Source organism: Pelophylax lessonae (genome assembly GCF_965119305.1).
Source record: "Pelophylax lessonae genome assembly, chromosome: 5".
Lineage (NCBI taxonomy): Eukaryota > Metazoa > Chordata > Amphibia > Anura > Ranidae > Pelophylax > Pelophylax lessonae.
This window is the reverse complement of record NC_138772.1, coordinates 365,821,876-365,848,658: the sequence shown is the minus strand read 5'-3', so window position 1 is coordinate 365,848,658 and position 26,783 is coordinate 365,821,876. Positions and strand designations below refer to the sequence as shown.

General features: G+C 39.8%; 1 protein-coding gene across 1 annotated transcript in view; it reads left to right on the top strand.

Annotated features, from left to right (window-relative positions):
• Positions 1-26,783, top strand: part of CNDP2 (carnosine dipeptidase 2) — a 222,344-nt gene that overhangs the window by 142,308 nt on the left and 53,253 nt on the right. The window contains exons 21-25 of the mRNA XM_082258975.1: positions 1,818-2,012; positions 5,636-5,720; positions 6,539-6,699; positions 11,089-11,253; positions 20,336-20,477. Of these exons, the coding sequence (XP_082115101.1) occupies positions 1,818-2,012; positions 5,636-5,720; positions 6,539-6,699; positions 11,089-11,253; positions 20,336-20,477 (748 nt within the window). The remainder of the gene's footprint in view (positions 1-1,817; positions 2,013-5,635; positions 5,721-6,538; positions 6,700-11,088; positions 11,254-20,335; positions 20,478-26,783) is intronic.

Below are 26,783 nucleotides of genomic sequence, written 5' to 3'. Positions count from 1 at the left end.
TTTCCCACAAACAAAGCTTTCTTTTGGTGGTATTTGATCACCTGTGCGATTTTTTGATCATGCGCTATAAACAAAAAAAGAGCGTAAATTTTGCAAAAATAACAATATTTTTCACATTTTTTTATATGAAATTCCCCAAAAAAAAATGTAAAAATCAAAATTTTTTAACATTTTTCGGCCAATTTGTTTTATGCTACCTATGTTTGGTAAAAAAAATTGCAAAAAGCGTATTTTGATTGGTTTGCGCAAAAGTTATCGCGTTTACTAACAAAGGGAAAGTTTTTTGCCATTTTTGGTGTTTTTTTTTTTAACGCGTAATGGCGGCGATCTGCGATTTTTTTTTCGGTACTGCGACATTGCGGCGGACAGATCGGACCCTTGACTGACATTTTTGACACTTTTGGGGGTACCAGTGACATTACTGCAGTAATCAGTGCTATACATATGCACTGTTACTGCAAAAATGACACTGGCAGGGAAGGGGTTAACTTTATTGGACAGGGAGGGGTTAAGTGTGTCCTAGGGGCGTGATTCTAACTGTGCAGGGACATTGCTATTGGTGTAAAAGCAAAGATCAACAGTTCTACATAGTAGAACGGTCAGATCTTCACTTTTACACAGGGAGAACTGACAGGCAGCTTGTTTACACAAGCCGCTCTGTCTTTCTCCCTTCACAGGAGCGATCGTAGTGTGACTGGCGGACATCGAGTCCGCCGGTCACACGCACTGACTTGTCTGTGAACGAGCCGCAGCAGGCGCGCGCCCGCCCGCAATAGGCTTGCAAGTCAGTGACAGGCGAGTGACGTATCGATACGTCACTCTGCCTGGCCGGGGCTGACCGCCGCAGTATATAGTCGTGCGGCGGTCGGCAACCGGTTAATCAGCGCAACTAAAAATAAATCAACAAATATTCTACAACAAATTTCAAATTGCAAAAAAAAAAAAAGGAAGGTGTGAGACAATTGCTGCCAGTACTGCAAAAAAGTGTATTCACCTCACCTTTAGATAATATAAATATAAAGTTTGTACAGCGCAATCCTCTATTTAAATTGTTAGTGCAATTATTGTGTGACAAAATCCACAAAAGATATCAGTGAACAAATACATTTTGTTAATTAGCTCAGGTTAATTATGTTTCTGTATAAAATTGCATCTGTGTATGATAATGTAATCAGGCTCACCTGACCTGGTGGGGTATATAGTCTGTGTGAGTTTGTTCAATAAAGAGTTCCAGATCTTATACAAGCTATTCTCGGCTAGTCTTGTATATTGAGGCTAATATTTGATATCTATGTTCAAGACTGAAGGAAGCGGTATATTGACGGAAGCACACAAGCATACTGTGGGTCGGTTCCATCGCAGTATGTGTTTTGTTTTATATGGCCAGTAATATATGTGAGCACCGTAACAAGGAGAGAGCTGGGTTGTGAAACTCCCAAGGATATCCATCCATCCACCTGTACAGATCTCCATACATCCCTAAAGGGGAACAGCGTGTCTTGACTCTCTGGTGAAACAGGAGTCAAAGCTGGAGGTGAGCTCGCTGCTAGAGAGCACTGGTGGAGGATTACACAAGCACCTGTTTGATTTAAGTTGGTCGTACACAGAGGTGGCAAGAACACTCATTATAACAAGGATTTATTCAACTGTTTTTTACTTTTTTGGATTGTTTTCATCGTTTTGGACATTGTGTAGATTTTTTTGTTCACATATTTTTTACGCTGTTTGCGTAAGGCAATAAAAATTAATTTTAGTGCGGAATTCCGAAAGGTTGGCGACCAATTGTCCAATGTTTTTTCTTACTTTTGTGATTTTAGGACATCCCTGTGAACTTGAAGTTCATTATAGAAGGGGTGGAGGAAACTGGCTCCCCTGGTTTAGAAGAATTAATTACAGAACACAAGGAGTTCTTCTCTGATGTGGATTATGTTGTCATTTCTGATAATGTGAGGCTCAGCAAAAAGCCTGCCTTGACATATGGGACAAGAGGCAATGCCTATTTCTTTATAGAGGTAAGGATCTGTTTTGTACTTAAGGAGGGTGAGGTTTTAGCTTATTGCAAATTTCCAAATGAGTATTCAAGCTATTTAAGTCCTTGTTTTTTTTTTTTTTAAGTAAAAGCACTGAGAGGAAAGTAATACAAGACAAAGGTGTTCACATACACTATATTACCTAAAGTATTGGGGCACCTGCCTTTATACGTATTTGTATCTCCAACTACATTTGGCATGTGTTCTGACATCACCTTCTACCTGCTCTCTTGGTATCTCTCCTGCATGTCTGATTTCAGTTTTGCTCTGGACTCTGAATTTACTTCTGTTTCCAAAAAGGTACATCCCCTGCCCAGCTGTTGCTGACTCCTGCTTGCCCCAACTACAACTTTTCTTCCTGCACCTGCATGCTCCTTTTCCTGGTATGCAAACCAGTATTCTGCACAGATCTATTCGAAACCTCCCAAGAATCTCATAAGTATCAGCTGCACCTGTACTCACTGCAGGCACCTCTGTCATTCCTCATCATGCTATACCCTGCCACCAACTCCAGGGGGTATTGGAAAACAGATGTAAGCCAAGCCCTGTCTTCAACTTTGCCTCCACCAAGTATATACAGTACATTCTGTATACATGATCTACAAATTGCCACTGATGCTTGACATACTGTGGGTATTAAAAAGATCCCCCCCCCTTTAAAAGAATCCCATTTTGTTGCTTTGCAGCCTGAGATGAAGACAGACACAGTTGTTTGTTTTATTCAGCTGTATTTACACTATAATATCCAAGTGAAAGATATAACACCAACATGTCAGAAAAAAATGAAATACAATTCAAAAACAAAATCACTGTGTTGGAAAAAGGATCACTTCCTCCTAAATATGACTTGTAAACTCAATCAGGTGTAGCTAAATCACCTTCTCAATGGCACACAAAGCCATTTGATTTTCAACTGTGATCATCTGTGGTCATTTTGATTAACTCAGCATGAAAAGAGCTTTTCCAGAGTATTTCAGGCCCTGGTAGTGTACCTGAAGCAAACAATCACCTATGGGTAGCAAGGCACTGTCAAAAGATCTTAGGGGGATAAAGTTGTGGACAGGCACAAGTCAGGATATGAATACAAAAAAGTTTTGAAGGCTTTATACATGCCTAGAAGCACAATGAAGTCTATTATTAAGAAGTGGAAGGGATCTGCTACAACACAGACCCTCTTTGGATCAGGACATTGCTCCAAACTTGATGAAAGAGCCAGAGGCTACCAAGAGGCCTACAGCAATTCTGAAGCAGTTGCAGGAATTTATGACAAGGAGTGGTAATTGTGTGCATGTAATAACAATATCACAAATTCTCCACAAATTTGGCTTGTATCGGATTGTTGCAAAAACAAAACTTCTTAACAAAGGCCACTTCTGTCTCTGATTTTTTTTTTTTACTGACAGGTTGGTGTTATATGTTTCACTTGGATGTTATAAGTTGCCCTGAGTAAATACAGCTGGATAAAACAAAAAAACAAAAACTGTCTTAATTTAAAGCTGCAAAGCAACAAACTGTGATTATTTTAAAGGGGGTAATTCTTTTCTATGCCCACTTTAAATAAAAGTAGCCTTCTACATTGAAATCTTCCTTAAAGTCTTATTTCTTTAAACCTCCAATCAATTTTTACACCTTTTACCAAAATAGTTGCTGTAGTGACACTACAGTGCTGCAGTCAGTAAATCCATGTTGTTAAATTTGTGCTATAAAGGTAAAGAACTGGATTGAAAGTGTTCCCTCTTCTTTCTTAAACTTTAGGTTTTATAAAAGCCATCTTACCACCATGGGATTTTGCGGTAGTAATGAGGAGGCTGAGTGAGTCTCTGTCAAATTTTGTCCAATCCTGCAGTGTACAGCAGTTCTCTCAAATTATTGAAAGGAAGATATCCTCTGATTTTTCACCACCAGTCATAAACCAGCAGTGTACCATACAGTTTGCATAGCTGGTTCTGTTTCGCTCTACCAGGGGGAGGATAATTTGTCAAAATAGCTTGTTTTTGTTTTACAAGCTTCTGGGAAATTGAGATTACTTTTAGACCTCATGCACACTGGATGCTATAAAAATGCCAGTAGCAATAGCGGTGAATGAGTTTTGCAGCGTTTTTGCAGTAGCTTTTTTTTTTGTTAGCAAAACTATACTACCACAAAAACATATAGCTCAAAATGCTCAAAAACGATGAATAGCCGCGTTTTTCAGAGGTAGAGTGTTTTTACAGCTGGAAAATCTCCTCTTCAAACACACTAGTTCTGGGGGTTTTTTTCCAGCCAGAAAACGCCCCTGCCAAAAAATGCTGGTGATGAGGGCCTATGTTTGCATGGACACATAGGATAACATCCTGGGGAGTTTATTGGATGTAGAAAAAAGGTTTGAAGCCAAAAACAGCAGCTGTAAAATGTCCAGTGTGCATGAAGCATTATAAAACATAGAGGATGAGCAGAAAAAGGACTGACAAAACAGGTATCAATTCATAAAACAAGCAAAGGGGTTACTATATATATATATATATATATATATATATATATATATATATATAAAAATTATATATATATATATATATATATATATATATAAAAATTATATATACATATGTAATTATATATACACTGCCTGGTCGCCACCAAGAAACAAAGGTCATACACGCTGGACCGCCTTTAGCTTAGATTACGGCACACATTCGCCGTGGCATTGTTTCGATAAGCTTCTGCAATGTCACAATATTTATTTCCGTCCAGTGTTGCTTTAATTTCTCACCAAGATCTTGTATTGATGATGGGAGATTTGGACCACTGTGCAAAGCTTTCTCCAGCACATCCCAAAGATTCTCAATGGGGTTAAGTTCTGGACTCTGTGGTGGCCAATTCATGTGTGAAAATGATGTCTCATTCTCCCTGAACCATTCTTTCACAATTTGAGCCCAATGAATCCTGGCATTGTCATCTTGGAATATGCCCGTGCCATCAGGGAAGAAAAAGTTTAATTGATGGAATAACCTGGTCATTCAGTATATTCAGGTAGTCAGCTGACCTCATTCTTTGGGCACATGTAGTACCTACCCAATAGGACAGTTACTGCATGCTTAGTTTAGTCAGTTGCTTAGTTAATTCCAGGAGGCGATTTTTTTTTTGGTCAGGCAGCCAAAAGAAAATTCTATCTATCTATCTATCTATCTATCTATCTATCTATCTATCTATCTATCTATCTATCTATCTATCTATCTATCTATCTATCTATCTATCTATCTATCTATCTATCTATCTATCTATCTATCTATCTATCTATCTATCTATCTATCTATCTATCTATCTATCTATCTATCTATTAAAGCTGAAAATAAAGCATGGCTTTATCAGTCAGAATATTGACTTGTGTGATCATACAGGTGGTACGCGCCCAAGGCTGCTTTTATAGTAGCCCTTCCAATGTAATAAAAAATTACTACTGTGACCGCTGTAAAATTAAACTACCCTTTTTCTGTCCCTTGGTTGTATAGCATCTTTGGAAAAATATTTACACAGAAAGGATTAAAATGATTTATTCACTAAAAAAATATAACTGAGAAGTAATTGCAGGTTGAATTATGTATCTTACCTCTGGTGTTCCTCATTAGGTTGAGAGTGGTAAAAAGGATTTGCACTCAGGAACTTTTGGTGGCATCATCCATGAATCAATGAGGGACCTAGTCTATCTCTTAGGTAATGTAACCAGTACATTAGTACATAAGCGTTAGAGATATATGACGACTGGGGGTACATGAGTGTTTACAGTGAAATTCACATTTAATCTTTGTTCCGAAATGCCCAGCACAGGTCATTAGCTGTATTTATGTGTTTGTGATGGGAAAGATAAGGGTATGATGGGGAGAAAATATCATGCACCCAATATTGTGTTTGGTGACTGGCTGTTCAGACGGAAATGATACATGTACAGTATAGTCAATTATTTATTTTTCTCTTCCTAAACTAAATAGTAAAGGAATCATCTAGTCACAAAGAATTCTCTAGAGATAATGAAAGCTTCCACCTATCTGAAGTGCTTTTTGTTACCTCCTTTGGGTAGCTCTAAATTACCTGGTTTTATCCTCTGCAACCACCAAGTCTCTGTATCAGAGTTGGAATTGGGCATTTTATGGTCACTAAAGGTATCCCAGCCTCAAGCTTGCCTGTTGGTTTCCCTATTTGTAGAGTTCTTTCCAAATTATCTTTGTCATGACAGAAATGTCGAGGCTGCCATTGCTGATATCCTTCTGAAATTAAAAGTTGTTAAACTGTCATGCAGATCCTCTAGATTCAACATTTTCGAATTGTTGACCTAAAACATGTTATCGGCCAAAGAAATCAAATTGCTCTGAAAGTATTGAACCCGAAGGTTCCACATAATAGCCAGACAATTAGCTTTTTTAGAAGGAGGCAGCAAGGACAGCCTCAATATTATTCTAATGACTAGTTTTTGTTCGCCTAAAGGGAGTCTCAGGTTTGGTAATGGCTTTAATCTTGCATCCTTTTTTACATAGCAAGCCTTGTGGACTCTACTGGTCATATCCTTATACCTGGAATTTATGACGATGTTGCTCCGATAACAGAAGAAGAAAAAAAGTTGTACGAAAATATAGATTTTGATATAGAAGAACACAAAAACAACACAGAGGTGAACACATTTTTGTACAGCAGTAAGGTAAAAAACCTTTTATTACTTCATACATTTATTATTGTATTGTCATACCAATTATCTCTTCTAAACGTCATCATCTTCTCATAGGTCCTGCAAACATTAGGTTCTGTAGTGTAAAAGCAAAGTGCTCTATCGTGTTAAGAGTATTACTGAGCTAGAAATTAGCTTTACTCTGATCCTACCTGTAACATGTACTTCCAGGCCAGGGCTATAGATTTGATCTTTAGATAGCTCTTAAAGGAGATGTGTGGATTACTTTTTTTTTCCCATTTATACTTACCTATGTGGCTGCAGCATCGGTCCCCCCGGCGCGTCTGCACTGAGAACCGAGTGATGGAACACCGACGATCACTCGGTTCTGGCAGCTCCCCGAGCAGAGAGCTACTGACTGTCAGTCAGCAGCTCTCCTCCCTGCCCCCTCCTCGCTCATTGGAGCACTGGGCTGTAGAGGGGCAGGGAGCAGCCGGCTCAGGCTCTCAGGGGCTTAGTGGGGATCTCGGCCCTTCCCTTGGCAGTGCTCAGAGTGGGGAAGAAAACCTCCAGCGGATCACGTGAACGCCCAGGGGCGCTGTAAATAAGTTATTTTCGGCAATAAAGTTACAAAAGGAGACTCACTGGACAAAATATAATCTTTTTATAAAGTTACAAAAGGAGACACACTGGACATTATTTAATCTTTTTATAAAGTTACAAAAGGAGACACACTGGACATTATATAATCTTTTTACAAAGCGGATTACATATTTTTACAATGACTTTAACTAAGGTCTATTTTTGGGATTAAAGAAGTCATAATGATGACTCCTGAATGGAGAGGGGGAGAGAAGACAGGGAGATAAGACATCCCCTGAAAATAGGCCCTAGTGTGTTTTTTGTTGGCCAAAATCAATATAAGACCTGGTCTTATTTTCGGGGAAAAACAATATGTGCATTATTCTATTGCAAACTGCTAAAAAAAGAAACACGGTTGCTCTGTGCCAGTATGCTCCTTTAAGACTCTTCTTATTTGACTCTTTCAATAAACTTTTTTAATGCTTGTGCTGCTAACATTAGTAAATAGATATGGAGGCACATCATATTAACTTGCTTTAAACATTTTCACATTTCTTCAGTTGCTTCCTGATTTCTGGCCTAGACCAAAATTATGTCATACACCCCAGGAGTCTACAGGAGGGGAGGAGCAGTTTTCTCAGCTAAGCATACTCTTCTGCCTGCATGCCTAAGCTAAGGGCAGATTTATTTCAGGAAGTACATGCTACATTAATCATCTGCCCTTTTTCAACCTGGGCATGGCTAGAAATGCTAGAAGGGTATTTTTCAAAGCGATTTCTCAACAAAATAGAGCATTAAGACATAGATGGATGAGTTTAATAATTATGAATAAAATAGCTTTTTTTTCAGTTTGTGGTACCCAAATATAGTTAAGTTACACTTTAACACTAGCTCAGTAATCTACTGCAGCAGCACTAAATAGTGATTTTGTTTGCACTTTGAGATTATAAATCACTCATGTAATCATAACCTTAAATACATTTCACACGTGTGGCCAGCAGCAAAATCACCCAGGAAAGGCTTTTAATTTACCGCAAAGTATTCACGCCCTTGATGGCTCTTTAATTCTGCCTGATTTCACTGGTTAGCTAGGGCAGCATGAAAGCAATATTTCACAGGTCTGGCTGTCATTGGATCGTCTCTGTACAACAGGTAAGTGGTTTCATGGTGATTCTGTCATTGGTGAGTTGTCAGCAGTAATGAGATAGCTCAAGTGACATTTTCCTAATAGGCTCTTTGTGGGGTTACACATGTTACATATTTTATAGTGGGATACCTGAATTGCCGTATAGTTTCTTTTTACTAAAGATGACCATCGATGACTTAGTAATGAACACCAAAGATGCGTGCACTTAAAGTTCCTTGATTTCTCTAAATAATAATGTACAAAAGACTTCCATGATTCCTAAAAAAGACACTCTTGATTGTAAATGTTGCTGTAGACTTTATATCGCAGCTGGACATGCTGATCCAATCACACTTGTTAAAGGACTTCTTCATTGATATCGGATCTCGCATTGCACAAATATGCATATTATCATCACTGGAAGAATCAAAACTGTCATGAATGTCTTCTTGGTTTTATAGACTTAGTGGAACTTCGCTCCCTCCTAGTACAGGCTGCCCCCCACCCTGGTGCCCGCATTGTAGGGCATGCCCAGCCTTTGAGTCCTGGCAGAGCCCTTCAGCACATCTGAACACGCGCATGTTTTTCCTGTACGTGCACAAAGATGGCAAAATTTGGGAAATTCTCAAACAGCCATATTTGAAAATGCAGGAAACCCTGCACTTTCACAGATGGTGGAGGGAAACCCGCGAGTGCAGCACATCTGCAAACAATTGATACCCGAAGCACTGTGGCACATCTGCACATGGGTGGGGAGAGAGCAACATCATTCTTGCCTATTCTAGAAATGAGAGTACACTGAAGAAAGAAAAAAAGATTTGACGTCCATTTGTAAGAGAAGGAGGGGGCAGGAGTCAAAGTAACATCATTTATACTTTAGGGTGAAGCTTTGCTTAACCTCCCTAGCGGTATTCCTGAGCGTGACTCGGGGTTAGATTTTAGAGCCAAAAGCGGTAGGAAGATCGTTGGATCCTGGTAGAGGTTTTACTTACCTTTTCTCCGGGATCCAGCGAAGTATGCGGGTGGTATGCGGCGGCAGAGCTTCCTCCTGATCGTCTGCGAGCCCCGGCTTCCGTCTCCGGCGACGTGACGTTCGCAGGGGGGTGGAACCGGCGGCAAATTCAAATGTAAAAACACACCAAACACACTGATACAATGCAAAATAAAGAAAAATAAAATTACATTGCCCCTCAGTGCCCTTTCCTGCAGTTTTACTGTACTTTTTATGTATATATATATATATATATATATATATACACACACAGTATATACATATATATATATACACACACACATTACACACACATACACATATATACATATATATATATATATATATATATATATATATATATATATATATATATGCACGTATATATATATATATATATATATATATATATATATACGTAATTCTTGTGAATGAGCAGCCCAAACCAACTGTATACATTATATATATATATATATATATATATATATATATATATATATAATAAATGTATACAGTTGGTTTGGGCTGCTCATTCACAAGAATTACATGCAAAATAATGTTACCGCTTTCAGCACCTAAAATCCAAAAGAATCATACCGCCAGGGAGGTTATTAGAATATCATCTCATTTTCTGCTTTTACATACATTTAGACTTGTAAAACATTACTTGATCTAAAGATTTCTTATGCTCATGTACCCTTCTCACAAGGGACCTGAGAGGTGCCTGAAAATATTCAGGCTTTTGTACGTGCTGGACTTGCTGAGCCTTTCAATTGCTACTGTGCCCACTTTTCTACATATGGAGGTCATTATGGTACATTATGGAGGTCCAGAACATTTATGAACATGGCAGTTACTTTTACATCATTTCGTTTTATACAAACAGATGCAAAATTCTAAAGAGAACCATTGTTAGGCCTAATTCGCCAAGCTATAATGATTGATATTTGATAAAGTGACTCCTACACTTTTTTAGTAATAACATGCATATGGAAGAAAATAATGACAAATAACACATTACATTTTAGTGAATTGAGCTCATATGGTTTCTTAACAATATACTGAACACTTGGCTGGAATCTATAGGGCACATGTTAGCCTTACCAAACCACCATTTTGTTTTGAGTAAAAGCAAAGAACTTCTTGCTTGCCATGAATAAAATCCCTGGGTCTCAGTCTAGGAAGCCCGAATCATATGGTCTTGGGCTATCACTATAGACTACAGGGTCTATTAATTAGGAGTGAAAAAAGTGGGCGAGTGAAGACATAAAGACAGGTTTCTACAGTCATTACTCCTTAAGCATGACATATGAAGTATTATTTTTACCATGTGTTATTTGCATTTTGTAACGTAAAAAATGTATTGTTTTTAGTAAATGTATTTAAAGCGTGGATAAGATTAATTTATTGAACACATTCTCTTGTTGAATTTTAAATGCAACATATTTTCTATTTGATTTTTACACTCAAAATAATTTAATGAATTATAACCCCATAAAATGCCCATAGATTTATGGTGACAATTACTGAGAGTTTCAGTAAGGTGCCTATGTATGAGGGAAATAAAAGCAATTGTTGATGGATGGTAAAAAAACTAAGTAACACGTCATAAAATAAACCAATCAAGTGCTAAAATATGGAAAAAATACTGATTCCTCATGAAAACAAATAACAAACGTCTTACATATGAATTTCTTTTAACACATTGTTACTGTTCTTGCAGGAAGAAATTCTTCAGCACATGTGGCGATACCCCAGCCTTTCCATCCATGGTATAGAGGGAGCATTTGCTGGAACGGGGACCAAAACTGTCATTCCTTCAAAAGTGATTGGAAAATTCTCAATTCGGCAAGCTCCAAATATGAAAATCCCTATAGTGGAAAAGCAGGTAAGAATAAATGAAAACTTTCACATGGAATAGGGGTTATTAAACTTTTTTTAAATAAAGGACACAAATAAGACAACTATTACTGTACTAGGACCCAAGCAAAGCCTTAGGCCGGGTACACACTACCACACAGCCACGGGTTGAACAAAAAAAAACTGTCAACTCTGTTCCGAGCTGCTATGCTAACCATGCAAGCTTAGTTCAGCAATCTCTCCTGCTGAGCTGTTCTGTTTTGACAGGGGGACGCACCCCCCCACCAGAACACTCCGATCAGCACTCTCTGCTATTGGCTGAGAGCGCTGATCGGGAGTCTGTCAGATGCTGGTTTTCCAGCATGCAGGTCTGACAGAAGCCAGCCAAACGGCCTACTTCTGTCGGAAAGACCAACATACACATGGGCTTAATATTGGGCATTTTTTTTTTTTTTTTTTGAACCGGCTGTTTATAATAAAGCTTACCTGTAGGTAAAATGAATATATCCTAAACATGCACTGTTTAGGAAATATTATAGTGAGCAGCAGCCAATGACATCACCGGCGCATGTGTTCTGAAGGAACAGCATCAGGAGGTTTGGGTGATATTTTCAGACAAGGTTGGGTTTGTATTTTTTTTTTCATTTAATTTGCTGGGCAAATGGAGAAGAATTGGCAGGGTGGTGTACGTTGTTTGGCTGGTAAGGTGGATGATTCTGATAGAAACATTTATGATAGACAGAAGGAGGGGGTAGCCTGTTTAAAGGTAGGATAACAAAGAGGGTGTTGCAATAGTTGAAGGAGAGATAATAAGGGAGTGGGTTAGTAGCTTTGTGGTGTCAATGATTCCAAATTTTGGAAATGTTATGGAGGTGAAAGCAGCAAGTTTTGGACATTGATTGGAAATACAGTAGTCTGAAAGGAGAGGTTGGAGTCCAGGATTACATTTAACATCTTGACTTGAGGGGAGGAGGCAATAGAATGAACTTACCTGGTTGTTCACAGTCTTCTTTAGCATGTACACTGAGCTGCATATACAAAACTCAATGTACATTCTCAACAAACTATGATTCCAAGATATATGAACACCTTTGTGCATACATAGAAGTTTTGATATCCCACAATGGCCAGTCAAGAAGGTCGAAGACCACGCACCCACAAGAAGCAAGAGATGTCAGTGTCAGCAGGAGATTTATGAACATTGCATTCCTGAAGCAGGGGTGAGTATTTGTAGTGTAAAGCCCCGTACACAAGTACCGATCGTCGGCCGACCGATCGGCCGTCTTTTGTCCCCGGCTGTCCTGTCCGCTGAAAAGTGCAAAAGACAGCACACGAATTTTGTCCGCCGACTGCAGAAGTGATGTCATGTGATGGTTAACTTTCCCTGTGTTTTTTCTTTTCTGAGCATGCCCAGTCTTGCAAATCTGCTGTCTGTCGGCCGAATTCTGTACTGACTGGCGAACAATCGGCCGTTCTGGTGTCGGCATACAAAAATGTTAATGCTTGCACGACAGATTCTGTTCGGCCGAAAGTGCGCTGTCGGCTGTCGGAAGCATCATACTAACAAGCCGAAAATCGGCCGATCGTTCGACGGCCGAACAGTTTCGGCCGACAATCGGTACGTGTGTACGGGCCTTAAGTGTCTGAATTTGACCTGGTATCAGAACCCAGATTTTGTCTGTTTAATTCCCTCTGTTGCCTGCCTAGAACATGTTATAGTTACCCATATGTGTCTGTGCTGTCACACAAGGTCAGTGTGCTTGCCACTGATTTCTTGCTTGGTCAAACAAGGCTATCCACAGTCAATTGGTAACCTATCAAAAACATGTCCCTGACCTATAGTTTTAGGGAACACTGTTGTAGGTTAGAAAACCGAAAATGTCTTCAATTGGATCTGCAATCTAGGGCCACCAGAGTAAGCACAGTAACAGAGGGAACAAAATGTCAATAGTAGGAGCGGAGTCCCATGCTGTCTGGGAAATATGAAGAAACTAGTTTTGGGAAAATACTGTTTTTAAATAGCAAATATACCAATTTAAATGAATGATTCCCCTATTTGGTAAGTAAACCATCACAAGGGTGTCAAAAGCAGTGGCTAAGGTATTGAAGCATTTAATGTCCGAAATTAAAATTGCATTGGCCTCAGTTATTTTTCCTTTTGCAAAAGTTTGTAAATACTGGATTCCAAATGAAACATTTTTTTTTTTTTTTTTTTTTTTTATAGCCAGATTAGATAAAGGTGATTTCTGTGTGTAACCTCTTCTTAGAGAAATTTAATGGGAAGCTTTTATTGTAGACTCTGAGTTGTTCCAAAGCTCCATCTTCTGGTGAGAGCTGGTATAACAGCACCATTATAACATACCATAATATATATATGTAGAGTAGTCAAGTGAGAAGTGAAAATGTCCAAATTGGGCTCAATTAGCTATTTTCCCTCCCTGGTGTCATGTGACTCACTAGTGTCACAGGAGTCAGGTGTGAATGGGGAGCAGGTGTGTTAAATTTGGTGTTATCGCTTTCACTCTCTCATACTGGTCACTGGAAGTTCAACATGGCACCTCTTGGCAAAGAACTCTCTGAGGATCTGGAAAAAAGAATATTTGCTCTACATCAAGATGGCCTAGGCTATAAGAATATTGCCAAGACCCTGAAACTGAGCTGCAGCAGGATGGCCAAGACCATAAAGCGGTTTAACAGGACAGGTTCCACTCAGAACAGGCCTTGCCATGGTTGACCAAAGAAGTTGAGTGCACATGCTCAGCGCCATATCCAGAGGTTGTCTTTGGGAAATAGACGTATGAGTTCTGCCAGCATTCCTGCAGAGGTTGAAGGGGTGGGGGGTCAGCCTGTCAGTGCTCAAACCATATGCCGCACACTGCATCAAATTGGTCTGCATGGCTGTCGTCCCAGAAGGAAGCCTCTTCTAAAGATGATGCACAAAAAAGACTGCAAACAGTTTGCTGAAGACAAGCAGACTAAGGACATGGATTACTGGAACCATGCTCCGTGGTCTAATGAGACCAAGATAAACTTATTTGGTTCAGATGGTGTCAAGCGTGTGTGGCGGCAATCAGGTGAGGAGTACAAAGACAAGTGTGTCTTGTCTACAGTCAAGTATGGTGGTGGGAGTTTCATGGTCTGGGGCTGCATAAGTGCTGCTGGCACTGGGGAGCTACAGTTCATTGAGGGAACCATGAATGCCAACATGTAATGTGAAATATTAAAGCAGAGCAGGATCCCCTCCCTTTAGAGACTGGGCCCCAGGGCAGTATTCCAACTTGATAATGACCCCAAACACACCTCCAATACGACCACTGCCTTGCTAAAGAAGCTGAGGATAAAGATGATGGACTGGCTAAGCATGTCTCCAGACCTAAACCCTATTGAGCATCTGTGGGGCATCCTCAAACGAAAGGTGGAGGAGCGCAAGGTCTCTAATATCCACCAGCTTTGTGATGTCATGGAAGAGTGGAAAAGGACTTCAGTGGCAACCTGTGAAGCTCTGGTGAACTCCATGCCCAAGAGGGTTAAGGCAGTGCTGGAAAATAATAGTGACCACACAACATATTGACACTTTGGGCCCAATTTGGATATTTTCACTTAGGGAGGTACTCACTTTTGTTGCCAGCGGTTTAGACATTGATGGCTGCGTGTTGAGTTATTTTGAGGGGACAGCAAATTTACACTGTTATACAAGCTGTACACTCACTACTTTACATTGTAGCAAAGTGTAATTTCTTAAGTGTTGTCACATGAAAAGATATAATAAAATATTTACAAAAATGTGAGGGGTGTACTCACTTTTGTGAGATACTGTGTAGCACCCTCCAATGTAGGTGCTAGGTAAAGTATAGTGGGATTTCTCTGCTTATCAGCAAGGCCATGTTTTCAGCTAGGCTGACATGTGTTCCCAGGTGTGCCTGTTGTGTTGAGGAGTCTCCCCACTGTATCCCAATGAGGGCTCTCATTGGGCAGTGGAGTAAACCTGACCAATAGCACACCAGGGCTTGTATCCATCCTGGAAGGGCAGATTCTGCCGCACAGCACTCTGGGAGAGGGTATAAGTATGTGGGGAGCACATGACAGATTGTCTTTGGCAGGAAGCAGAGTCCCAGGAGGGAGGTGATGGCTGTCTCTCCTCCTGTCAGGAAGAATCAGGTGTTCCAGGCGGCTGGCCTGAGTGGACACAAGGCTGAGCTGAGCTGCAGTAAGGATCAGAGAAGAATCCAGTGTGCTGAGGCTCAGCGGAGCATTGGGGTCGAGTTTCAGGAAAGTATTTTGAGTCGTGAGTACTGCAAACTGCCCTGGGGGTCTGCCTAGCAGAGGGGACCACACCGGAGAAGGTCAGAGGGATCTGGGAACTAGCTAGCTGGTGCAGAAATTATAGTAAAGGGGGTGCCAGAGATTACCCTGAAGAGTAAAGGGGGTGCCAGCGGTTGGGCCCTGAAGTGTAAAGTGTTAAGTGCTGCAGCAGCATTGCAAGTAGCTACCTCAGTCAGTGAAGACTACAGGGAGCAATGTAAAGGACTTTTGAGCTGTGAGGAAGTAGCAAAAGTCAAGTCTTAGTTCACAGACCGCAAGTTAGATTCACAAGCGCCAGTAAGTGTTGGTCGGCCTACAGCCGGCGCCAAGACAGCGCTAGGCGGCATTGTTCTCAAGTGTTCCAAATGTGTACCTAGTTGAGCCAGAGGAGTATCCCACTCATTCCCTTCTCCCATCCAAGTTCCTACAATAAAACTAAAAACCAAAGATGCCGGACTGTTCATTGTCTCAGATCTTACACTTGGGCAACAAGCTTAAATGCGCTGTTGGTGTTAGCGGTAACCATGGTAGACCCACATCAGGCCCAATGCCTGGAAATACTGCTACATATATATATATATATATATATATATATATATATATATATATATATATATATATATATATATATATATATATATATATATATATATATATATATATATATATATAAATATATATATACGTATATACACACACAGTATGTTGGGGATAGAAAAGAATCACCCCCTTTAAAATAATCTCATTTTGTTGCTGTGCAGCTTGAATTGAAGACGGACACAGTGTTCATTTTATCCAGCTGTATTTACTAATGCAAATTATAACATCCATCGAAAAATATAACACCAACATGTCAGAAAAAAAAAAAATTCAAAAACAGAATCACGAATTTGGAAAAAGGATCACCCCTGACGTCAGTATTTTGTTGGGCCACCTTTTGCTTTAACCACTTCCCGTCGCTGCACTGCCTTTTTACGTCGGCAGTGTGGCTCTCCCAGGCAAAATCATGCTAATAAACGTCATTTGCTTGGGAGGCCACTAGGGGGCGAGTGCGTGACCCCAAAGGGGGGGTCCGGCCCCCGATCGTCAGCGGGGAAGCCAGTGCGGGTGTCAGACGGCTCTGATTGCCGTCTGACACCGGCGATCTCCCCCAGCTGACAGAGAAGGACAGACTACTGATGTAAACACAGCCGTCTGTCATTCTCCCTGAAGTGATCACAGAGGCTATGTGATCCTGCTATATAGGATCACATGTCTCTGTGATTATCTCACAAGCCCAACCCCTCCACAGTTAGAATCACTCCCCTAGGCTTACATTTAACCCCTTGATCACCAATAGCATTTACCCCCTTCCCTGCCAATGGCATTATTACAGTAACAGTGCATATTCTTAGCACTGATTACTGAAGCAATGTCACTGGTACCCCCAAAAGTGTCAAAAATGTCAGTTAGAGGTCCAATCTGTCAGTCGCAATGTCGCAGTCCCACAAAACAAATCGCAGATTGCCACCATTACTAGTAAAAAATAAAAAACAATAAAAATGGCATAAATCTTTCCCGTAGTTAGTAAACGCAATAACTTTTGCGCAAACCAATCAAAATACGCCTATTGCGATTTTTTTTACCAAAAATATGTAACAGAAAACAAATTGGCCTAAAATGTTAAAAAATTTTGATTTTTAAATGTTTTTTTGGGGGGAATATTATATAGCAGAAAGTGAAAAATATTGTTTTTTTTTAAAAATTGTTGCTCTTTTTTTGTTTATAGTGCAAAAAATAAAAATTGCACAGGTGATCAAATACCACCAAAAGAAAGTTCTATTTGTGGGGAAAAAAGGACTTCAATTTAGTTTGGGTACAGCGTCGCACAACCGCACAATTGTCCTTTAAAGTAACACAATGCCGAATCGCAAAATAGGGCCTGGTCATTAAGCAGCAAAATCTTCCGGTCCAGAAGTGGTTAATTACAGCCTTTAGTCTGTTGGGATATGTCTCTACTAACTTTGCCCATCTAAGCTTTGCAAAATTTGCCCACTCTTCTTTGCAGAACTGGTTCAGTTACATTTGATGGTCACCGTTTGTGGACTTCAAGTCATTCCACAGATTTTCAGTGGGATTTAGGTCTGGGCTCTGACTAGGCCATGCAAGGACATTCACCCTTTTCTCTTTCAACCACTGTTTGGTCATTTTTGCTGTGTGCTTTGGGTATTGTCCTGCTGGAAGGTAAACCTTCTTCCCATTGACAACTTTCTGGCAGAGGACAGAAGATTTCCTTCAAGAATTTGATGGTATTTTGCCCCATCCATTTTTCCTTCTATCCTGACAAGTGCTCCAGTTCCTGCTGCAGAGAAATACTCCCATAATAGGATATTACCACCTCCATGCTTTACTGTAGGAATGGTGTTATTTGGATGGTAAGCTGTAAGGGATTTCCACCAGACATATCATTTGGTGTTGAGGCCTAATAATTAAATTTTAGTCTCATCTGACCATAACACCTTTTTCTATGTGACCTCAGAATCTTCAAGGTTCATTTAAGGTGGTCAGATGAGACTAAAATTGAATTGCTGTAAATCTTGCGTAAAAACATTTATAAATAGACTCCAAAGGGTTATGTTAATAATTCACTTTTTGGCATAAAAAGGGCGTATACAACTTCTTTTCACCAAGCCATGTGCCAAAACCACACTGCAGCTTCATTGTCAGGGCAATCAAGTGAAGAAACAGTGCAGATCATTCTCATGATTCTACACAATTATGGGTAGCATTCCATCAAATAAATCAGCAAGTAGCACATAGAATAAGGGAAATTTAAACACCGCTCGTAAACAGCAGGATCTCACAATTCTTCTGGGAAAAAAATCTCATTTCAGATGCTTGTTAAATTCCTTCAAGCTCCTTCCGTCTCTGGGGTTCCGTTTATAGCACTAATAGTATTACTGAACTACTAAAACCTAGGAGGTTTTAACATAAATGTATGCCCTAATTCTCTAATATAATTTTTGAAGGCCTTCTATCTACTACCCTTAAAACAGAATCCCAGCCAAAAATAACAAAATAAAATTATTAGCACATTAAAATATAACATATCAAAACCAGCTTTTTCTGCAATATCAAACTTCCATGAAAAGATTTCCCCCACAGTCCTTTTTTCTGACACTAGATGTCCTCAGCCTGATGAACAACATAACCCATCGACTTTCTATGAGCCCAGATTGTCCTGAACCCACCTCTGTCTGTTAATGCACAGTAAAAGGAGAAGCAGCGCAGGATGATTACTATTAGCTTTCTTCTCTTCAGGCCATGAACTGATTAGCTCCTCATCCTCGCACACTCCTGCCCTGCTCTACAGAGGCTGATATTAAATTAAATCCAGGTACTTGATTGGCTACTGCTTGCAAAAATACATTTATTGATGTTATAATGATTACAAAACTGCATTAATGTACTCTATGTCTTTTATAACTGCCTAGAATTCAACTTAAAAGCTCAGTGCACTTTCAAAGTGTACTTACCCCCTCCCCTTTGCCCCAACCTTAAGTATCCAACCTTTCTGCTTTTGTATTTCTGTCCTGAGGTGGGGGCCCAATGCAATATTTAAAGTATTAGTTCACCTTTTCAGAAAAAGTGAATGAACACCGTACACCGTACTGCCGTACACGGTACACTGTACTCCCCTGGTCCCTGCTGTATTTACCTTGGTGAGTGTTGAGCTGTCAGTGCCACACAGCCCATGTAACTGTCTAGGGATTTGAAATCTCTCTTTTTTCTGCAGCACTTTCGGGACAGATCAGAATAATGCTCTGTGCTGGTGTTGACCAATCAGAATTGCACTCATCTGTCCTGGAAAGGCTTCAGAATGAAGAGGGAGAATAGGGGAGATTTCAGATCCCCAGAATGCTACATAGGCACTGACAGCTCAGCATCTATAGAGATAAGCATAGCAGAGACCATTGGGGGGGGGGGGGGGGGGATTGTACAACGTTATTCTGAAAAAGAGGAACTAACCCTTTAAAGTGGTATTAAACCCAAAAACAAAAATGTATTACATTACAGCTTACCAAATCTTAGATGCGGTGGCTGCATTTGTTTTTCTTTTTTTTAAATTCTTTTTCCTTTATTTTCACCTGGTGGTCTAGCTAGTAATTTTCCTATTTTTCAACTAACTTTAGCAGACTGAGCTGTTCAGACAAAGTAGCAGTTAGAGGAATGAGAGAAACCATTTACCACTGACAGGGGTGCCTAGAATGGTCAGCTTTTATCCATATATGTAAAATATTTATCCCAAAAGGAGGCCACATGTGTGGCTGCAAAATCAGTTTTTCTTTTATATATATATATATATATATATATATATATATATATATATATATATATATATTTATTTATATATTTATATATTTTCTTATATATTTTTACTTATTTCCAGCTGTGAAAATTTGCATGGGCAGGAAGACAAAATTCTTGTTGGGTTAATAAAAAAAAAAAAAAAAAATCAAAATACAGACTTGCCTCTGTTTCCTGCCCCTTGTATAGAACCATGTACCTTTATTCTACTATGCAGCTGAGAAGCTCAATCACAGAGGCACCAATAAACCTCATTATACTCAGAATGGATTTACCTTCTCAGTACATTCAGGATCATCACATTATGGCAGATAGATGTGTCACTAACTATGGCGGTGTTTAGATCAATGGCTACAGGGGTTGCTTTGCAGAGACTCCCTGGCATGCCTCTGTAAGTGGGACTGTGATCTGATGGAGAAAAAAACAGCATAACGCCAATGTATATATTCATTCTTTTCTAGGTTAAAAAGTATCTTGAAGAAGTATTTGCCAAATTAAACAGTCCAAATAAACTGACCGTTTCGCTGGAAATTGGAGCAATGCCTTGGGTCGCTAATGTTGATGATCCTCAGTATGAAGCTGCCAAAATAGCAATACGAAAAGGTAAGTTTTCATGTACATTACTTTACCATTGCTTTGTGTTATACTGTCAAATCTATACATCCAAAGAAAGTATTCATACATATAGGGTTGGGAGTCCAGCTTTTCTTTCGTTTAGACAACAACATTATACTGGCGCAAATTGAAAGAATTAAGGACACATCGGTTCTATAGAAAGGGATAATAATGGTTAATGATAATGAGTGATAAAAAGAACAATAGACCATTAATGAAAGTCCATAGTATAACTAAAATCAAAAGTCCATGCACAGTTCTCTTGAAAGGCAGCTCTTGTGGCAAGCAAGAAGAGGGGACTTGAGAATGACTGACTGTAGAGAGAGCACAGGCGCCAATCTAAGTGCAGCATGAAAGGTTTATTGGATATAGCACAAGGTATGGTACTCACAAACAAAGGTGATATGAAGCATAATCCATGATGTCCATGATATCCATTAAAAGAAAACCGTAAATCCAGTGGTGTATTCAGGATGGCCTCCAGCGGTCACGGATCCCGCAGTCTTTGCCAGTGGTTACTGGCACTTCCTGGAACGCACGGGGGCTTCCTCCTGATGGCACAGGCGACGCATTTGCGGAGCATGCTCTCCTTCCTCAGAGCCGTGACCGCTGGAGGCCATCCTGAATACACCACTGGATTTACGGTTTTCTTTTAATGGATATCATGGACATCATGGATTATGCTTCATATCACCTTTGTTTGTGAGTACCATACCTTGTGCTATATCCAATAAACCTTTCATGCTGCATTTAGATTGGCGCCTGTGCTCTCTCTACACTCTTTGATTTAGCACTGTACTGTCATATGGAATGTTCTGCACTTTATAGCTTTCTATGCCAATTGAGAAACACAGGTTGGATTAAAAGTAGTGATATACATTTTTCAATCTATACGCTTGATAGTCATGCATGAGTTAACATAAGGAATGTTTATAGCACTAGAGTTATTATATGATATTCCAGCTCAGAGTGAAGGCTAAATCTTTGCTTCACATGTAACATTCACAGATTTTAAACAACAACAAATGTAACAGAATTCCATTTTGGACAAAAATGGCAGCAAATTCAGATGCTTCTAAATCCTTCTTGAAGGGGTAAATAAGTGAGTGAAAAATAACACAAAATTAACTTTATAAATCAGGCTAATGTACAGTTCCTGGTTGAACCTAATGTATATGACTCTCTATAAATTGACCCCAACGAACACCAAATTCCCATACAGCAGCTACAGTTACATAGTTAGTGAGGTTGAAAAAAGACATCAGTCCATCCAGTTCAACCTATGTTGTGTGTGTGTGTGTGTGTGTTTGCCGTTAACTGTACATTGTAAACCCCTGAATGTTGCGGTCTCTAAGGTGCCCATCTAAAGGTTTTTTTAAATTATCGATGCTTCCTGCTAATACCACTGCTTGTGGAAGAGCATTCCACATTCTTACTGCTCTGACAGTAAAGAACCCCTTACGCAGTTTAAGGTTAATCAGTTTTTCTTCTAGTTTTAGTGAGTAAGCCCCATGTCTTCTTGAATTTCCTTTCTCCGAAAAGTTTGTTCCCTATGCTAAGGTCACCGGTACGGTATTTGTATATTGATATCATATCCTCTCTTAAAGCGGAGTTCCGGGCACAAAATCAATATTTTTTTTTTGTGCCCGTCTGCTAGTTCTGCATCACCTGAAAAGGAATTGGATAGTTAGGTTTTTTTTTTTTTAAAAACTCACCTTGTAATTGAAGATCGTAAATACTCACCTCAGGGTACTTCCTCCCTCAGCGCCGCGGCTCCGCTGTCACTTCCTGTCTCGCGATGATTCCTGGGAGCTGAACGTCATCGCTCCCAGGAATCAATGCGACGGCACCGGCCCCGCTCGTCACTTCCGGGCGACGCCGCATTCCCCTGCTGAACAGCTTCTGGGCATGCCCAGAAGCTGTTTAGGAATGCGGCGCCGCACCAGAAGTGACAAGAGGGGCCGGTGCAGGCGCATTCTGGGAGAAGAAGATGCGGAAGAAGACGCAGAAGAGGACCGCGCTGGCTTCAGCTGCCCACAAGAGAGATGGAAACGCTGTGGAAGAAATTTTATAAGTAAGTATTTCTTCTAAAAGGTAAGTGCGAACCGGGACAGATCAGAGGCTAGCCATTGTGGAATGTACTAGCCCTGACTGTCCCGGGGGTATGTTTGTTAAAAAATTACTTCTGTGCCCGGAACTCCGCTTTAAGCATCTCTTCTCCAGAGAGAATAAGTTCAATGCTTGCAGTCTTTCCTCATAGCTGATGTCCTTCATTCCCATAATTATCTTTGTTGCCCTTCTCGGGACTTTCTCCAGTTCCAGCACATCCTTTCTGAGGACCAGTGCCCAGAACTGGATGGCATATTCAAAATGTATCTGGACCAGAGTCTTGTAGAGTGGGAGAATAATCGCTTTATCTCTGGAGTGAATCCCCTTTTTTATACATGCCAATATTCTGTTGGCTTTGCTTGAAGCGGCTTGGCATTGCATGCCATTGCCAAGCCTGTTGTCCATTAGGACCCTCAGGTCCTTTTCCATCATAGATTCACCTAGAGGATCGCCACCTAGCGAGTAACTTGAGTTCGAATTTCTGACACCCAAGTGCATTACCTTACATTTTCAACATTAAACCTCATCTGCCATGTAGTTGTCCACCCCAGTTATTGCAGTTGTGTGCGTTCCTTTTACCTATGCTAAAAATGGTAAAATATAGCTTTGTGAAAAGTCTTGCTGTAATAGATACACAATCTTTGATAGGTGGTTTAAAAACTTTTCTTAGAGAAAATACTGCTCCAGTCTCCCTCCAGTGCTGGTCACATGTCTGAAGACCCAAGCATTTGGTCACACGAAGAAAGGGTCAGCCATTCTGAACTCTAATCCTCTCCTCCAAGTAAGTCTTCAGACATGTGGCTAACACTGCAGGGAAGCTGTGACAGCATTTTCCCTTAGATACCTGTTTTGTTTATTTTTTATTTATCCATCCCAGCAGGACTTGTGTTAATGTGGCTTTGTATTAACATTTTATTATAGGTCCACTTTAATACACTGTGAACATTCCAAAAAACTACAAAATAATTTGACTTTCTTAAACACAAGTATTTTGTAATCTTCCCTGATTAATTACAAGTAGGGACATGAATTTAATTTCTGGCTTGCCTTCTTGCCAAGTTGCAGTTACTTGGCTGTTTATGCATCGTTAACTCCATTTCCTTTATTATAATGCTGAAAATGAAATCTACAATACCTTGAAAAAGTATTCATAGCCCTTGAAATTTTCCACATTTTGTCATGTTAAAACCAAAATTGTAAATGTATTTTATTGGGATTTTATGTGATGGACCAGCACAAAGTGGCACATAATTGTGAAGTGGAACGAAAATGGAAATTTTTTTCAAATTTTTTTACAAATAAATATTTGAAAAGTGTGGCGTGCATTTGTATTCAGCCCCCTTTACTTTGATACCTCAAACTAAAATCTAGTGGAACCAATTGCCTTCAGAAATCACCTAATTAGTAAATAGAGTACACCTGTGTGTAATTTAATCTCAGTATAAATGCAGCTGTACTGTGAAGGCCTCAGAGGTTTGTTAGAGAACCTTAGTGAACAAACAGCATCATGAAGGCAAAAGGAACACACCAGACAGGTCAGGGATAAAGTTGAGATGTTTAAAGCAGGGTTAGGTTTTAAGAAAATATCCCAAACTTTGAACATCTCATGGAGAACTGTTCAATTTATCATCCAAAAATAGAAAGAGTATGGCATAACTGCAAAACCTGCCAAGACATGGCCGTCCACGTAAACTGACAGGCCGGGCAAGGAGAGCATTCATCAGAGAAGCAGCCAAGTGACCCATGGTAACTCTGGAGGAGCTTCAGAGATCCACAGCTCAGATGGGAGAATCTGTCCACAGGACAACTATTGGTCGTGCACTCCACAAATCTGGCCTTTATGGTAAAGTAGAAAGAAGAAATCCATTGTTGAAAGAAAGCCACAAGAGTCATAAGAAGTCCCGTTTGCAGTTTTTGAGAAGCCATGTGGGGGATACAGCAAACATGTGGAAGAAGGTTCTACATTTTTGGCCTAAAAGCAAAATGCTATGTGTGGTGGAAGACTAACACTGCACGTCACCCTGAACCCCTACGTGAAACATAGTGGTGGCAACATCATGTTGTGGGGATGCTTTTCTTCAGCAGGGACAGGGAAGCTGGTCAGAGTTGATGGGAAGATGGATGGAGCCAAATACAGGGCAATCTTAGAAGAAAACCTATTAGAGTCTGCAAAAGACTTGAGACTGGGGCGGAGGTTCACCTTCCAGCAAGACAATCACCCTAAACATATAGCCAGAGCTACAGTGGAATGGTTCAGTTCAAAGCATATTCATGTGTTAGAATGGCCCAATCAAAGTCCAGACCTAAATCCAATTGAGAAACTGTGCCAAGAAACTGTGACTTGAAAATTGCTGTTCACAGATGCTCTCCATCCAATCTGACAGAGCATGAGCTTTTTTGCAAATGAGAATGGGCATAAATGTCACTCTCTAGATGTGCAAAGCTGGTAGAGACATACCCAAAAATAAGTTCAGCTGTAATTGCAGCAAAAGGTGGTTCTAAAAAGTATTGACTTATGGAGGCTAAAAACAAATGCACGCCACACTTTTCAAATATTTATTTGTAAAAAAAATGTTGAAAACCATTTATCATTTTCCTTCCACTTCACAATTATGTGCCACTTTGTGTTGGTCTATCACATAAAATTCCAATAAAATTCATTTATGTTTTTGGTTGTAACATGACAAAATGTGGAAAATTTCAAGAGGTTTGAATACTTTTTTAAGGCACTGTAAGTAAAACACCAGTAAAACCAATAAAGAAAACTGCCTTATAACAGAGCTGATAATTATACAGGACTATGTAAAAGTTTGGGACTGTGCACATTAAAGTAATAATGTATTCTAAACAAGCAGTAAAATTTAAAAGGAAGTTCACTATTGAAGAAAAAAAATATAAATGCACATTTTTTTTTTTTTTTTTTGCTTGTTCAAAAATGTGCATTTATTTATTTATTTATTTTTTCTGGAGCCTGTAAAGTATTGCACCAGTGATCAGCATATCACTGAGTCTTTGTGGTGATCTGTGGGAATTAAAGTTCTAAGTTGTAAACCCTTACATATAACCACTGAAGTGACTGGCCTCAGGTGATATGGAGAGATTAAACAAATACTCCTGCATAAGTTGTACCTGTTTATCTATGGCCCTCTCTACTCTACAGCCTCCTAAAGCACACATTTTACACATAATTTCTGAGCTACAGAAGGCAGGGGGCAGAGATCTGATGTAACATACTACACAGCTCAGAAAGGAGAACTGACTGCAATCTGAGACATGAGTGGAGGGAAAGGACACAACTCCTCCATGCAGTCTTATAGGGAAACATGTACAGCTAAGGCTGTTAATCACCCACAATTGCTTGGAGTCAGGATTGCCTTTCAGCAGTGAATGGAACAGCAGATAGAAATTACACTAAGTGCTTTGGAACAAGGCAAGTATATACTATAGAAGACTATGCTTTGCTCATTTTTCATTTCAGACGTTTACAATCACTTTAATTGCAGTACATAAAGCTAGAGAGGTCAGGGATGGCTTAGATTAAATCTCTTTCACTGCTTTTTGAAAATATGATAAATACTTTGATGCCTATAATTTGGACACAAGCACACTTTGAAGACCTTTAATGAAATAAGTGCACCCCCTACTTACAAGGAGGCATGACTAAAGCAAATTTGTCTTGCATTTTATTGTTTATTTAAAAAGGACCTGAGAGAGAGCACACTAGGTGCCTCTTATTAAATGTATTTGAAAGAAATCCCTCCTCTTTGTGCTTTTCTAATTGAGGTTTCATTTTGTTACCTTCCTAAATTCTGTGTCAAGTTCTATCCACCTGCCACATCAAAGTCTTGTGAGGACATCATTATTGGGTATGATTCAAGAAGATGGGCAGCTTTTGGCTCTGATGCTGGGTACACACGTGCCGAATATCAGCCAAAGTCAGCCGGTACAGTAGAAGCCGGCCGACTTTCAGCCCGTGTGTACAGCTGCCTGTCCAACAAAAGCCGATCTCATGACCAGCTTCTGTCAAATGAGCATGTTGGAAAACCAGCATCCGACCTGTATCCGATCCTCCTGTCAGAACACAATAACACAATAAAAGAGATTGCTGCACTAACATTGCTTGTATTAGTACAGTGATCTGTCAATTTTTTTTTTTTAATCAGCCCTCTGGGTTTGAACGAAACA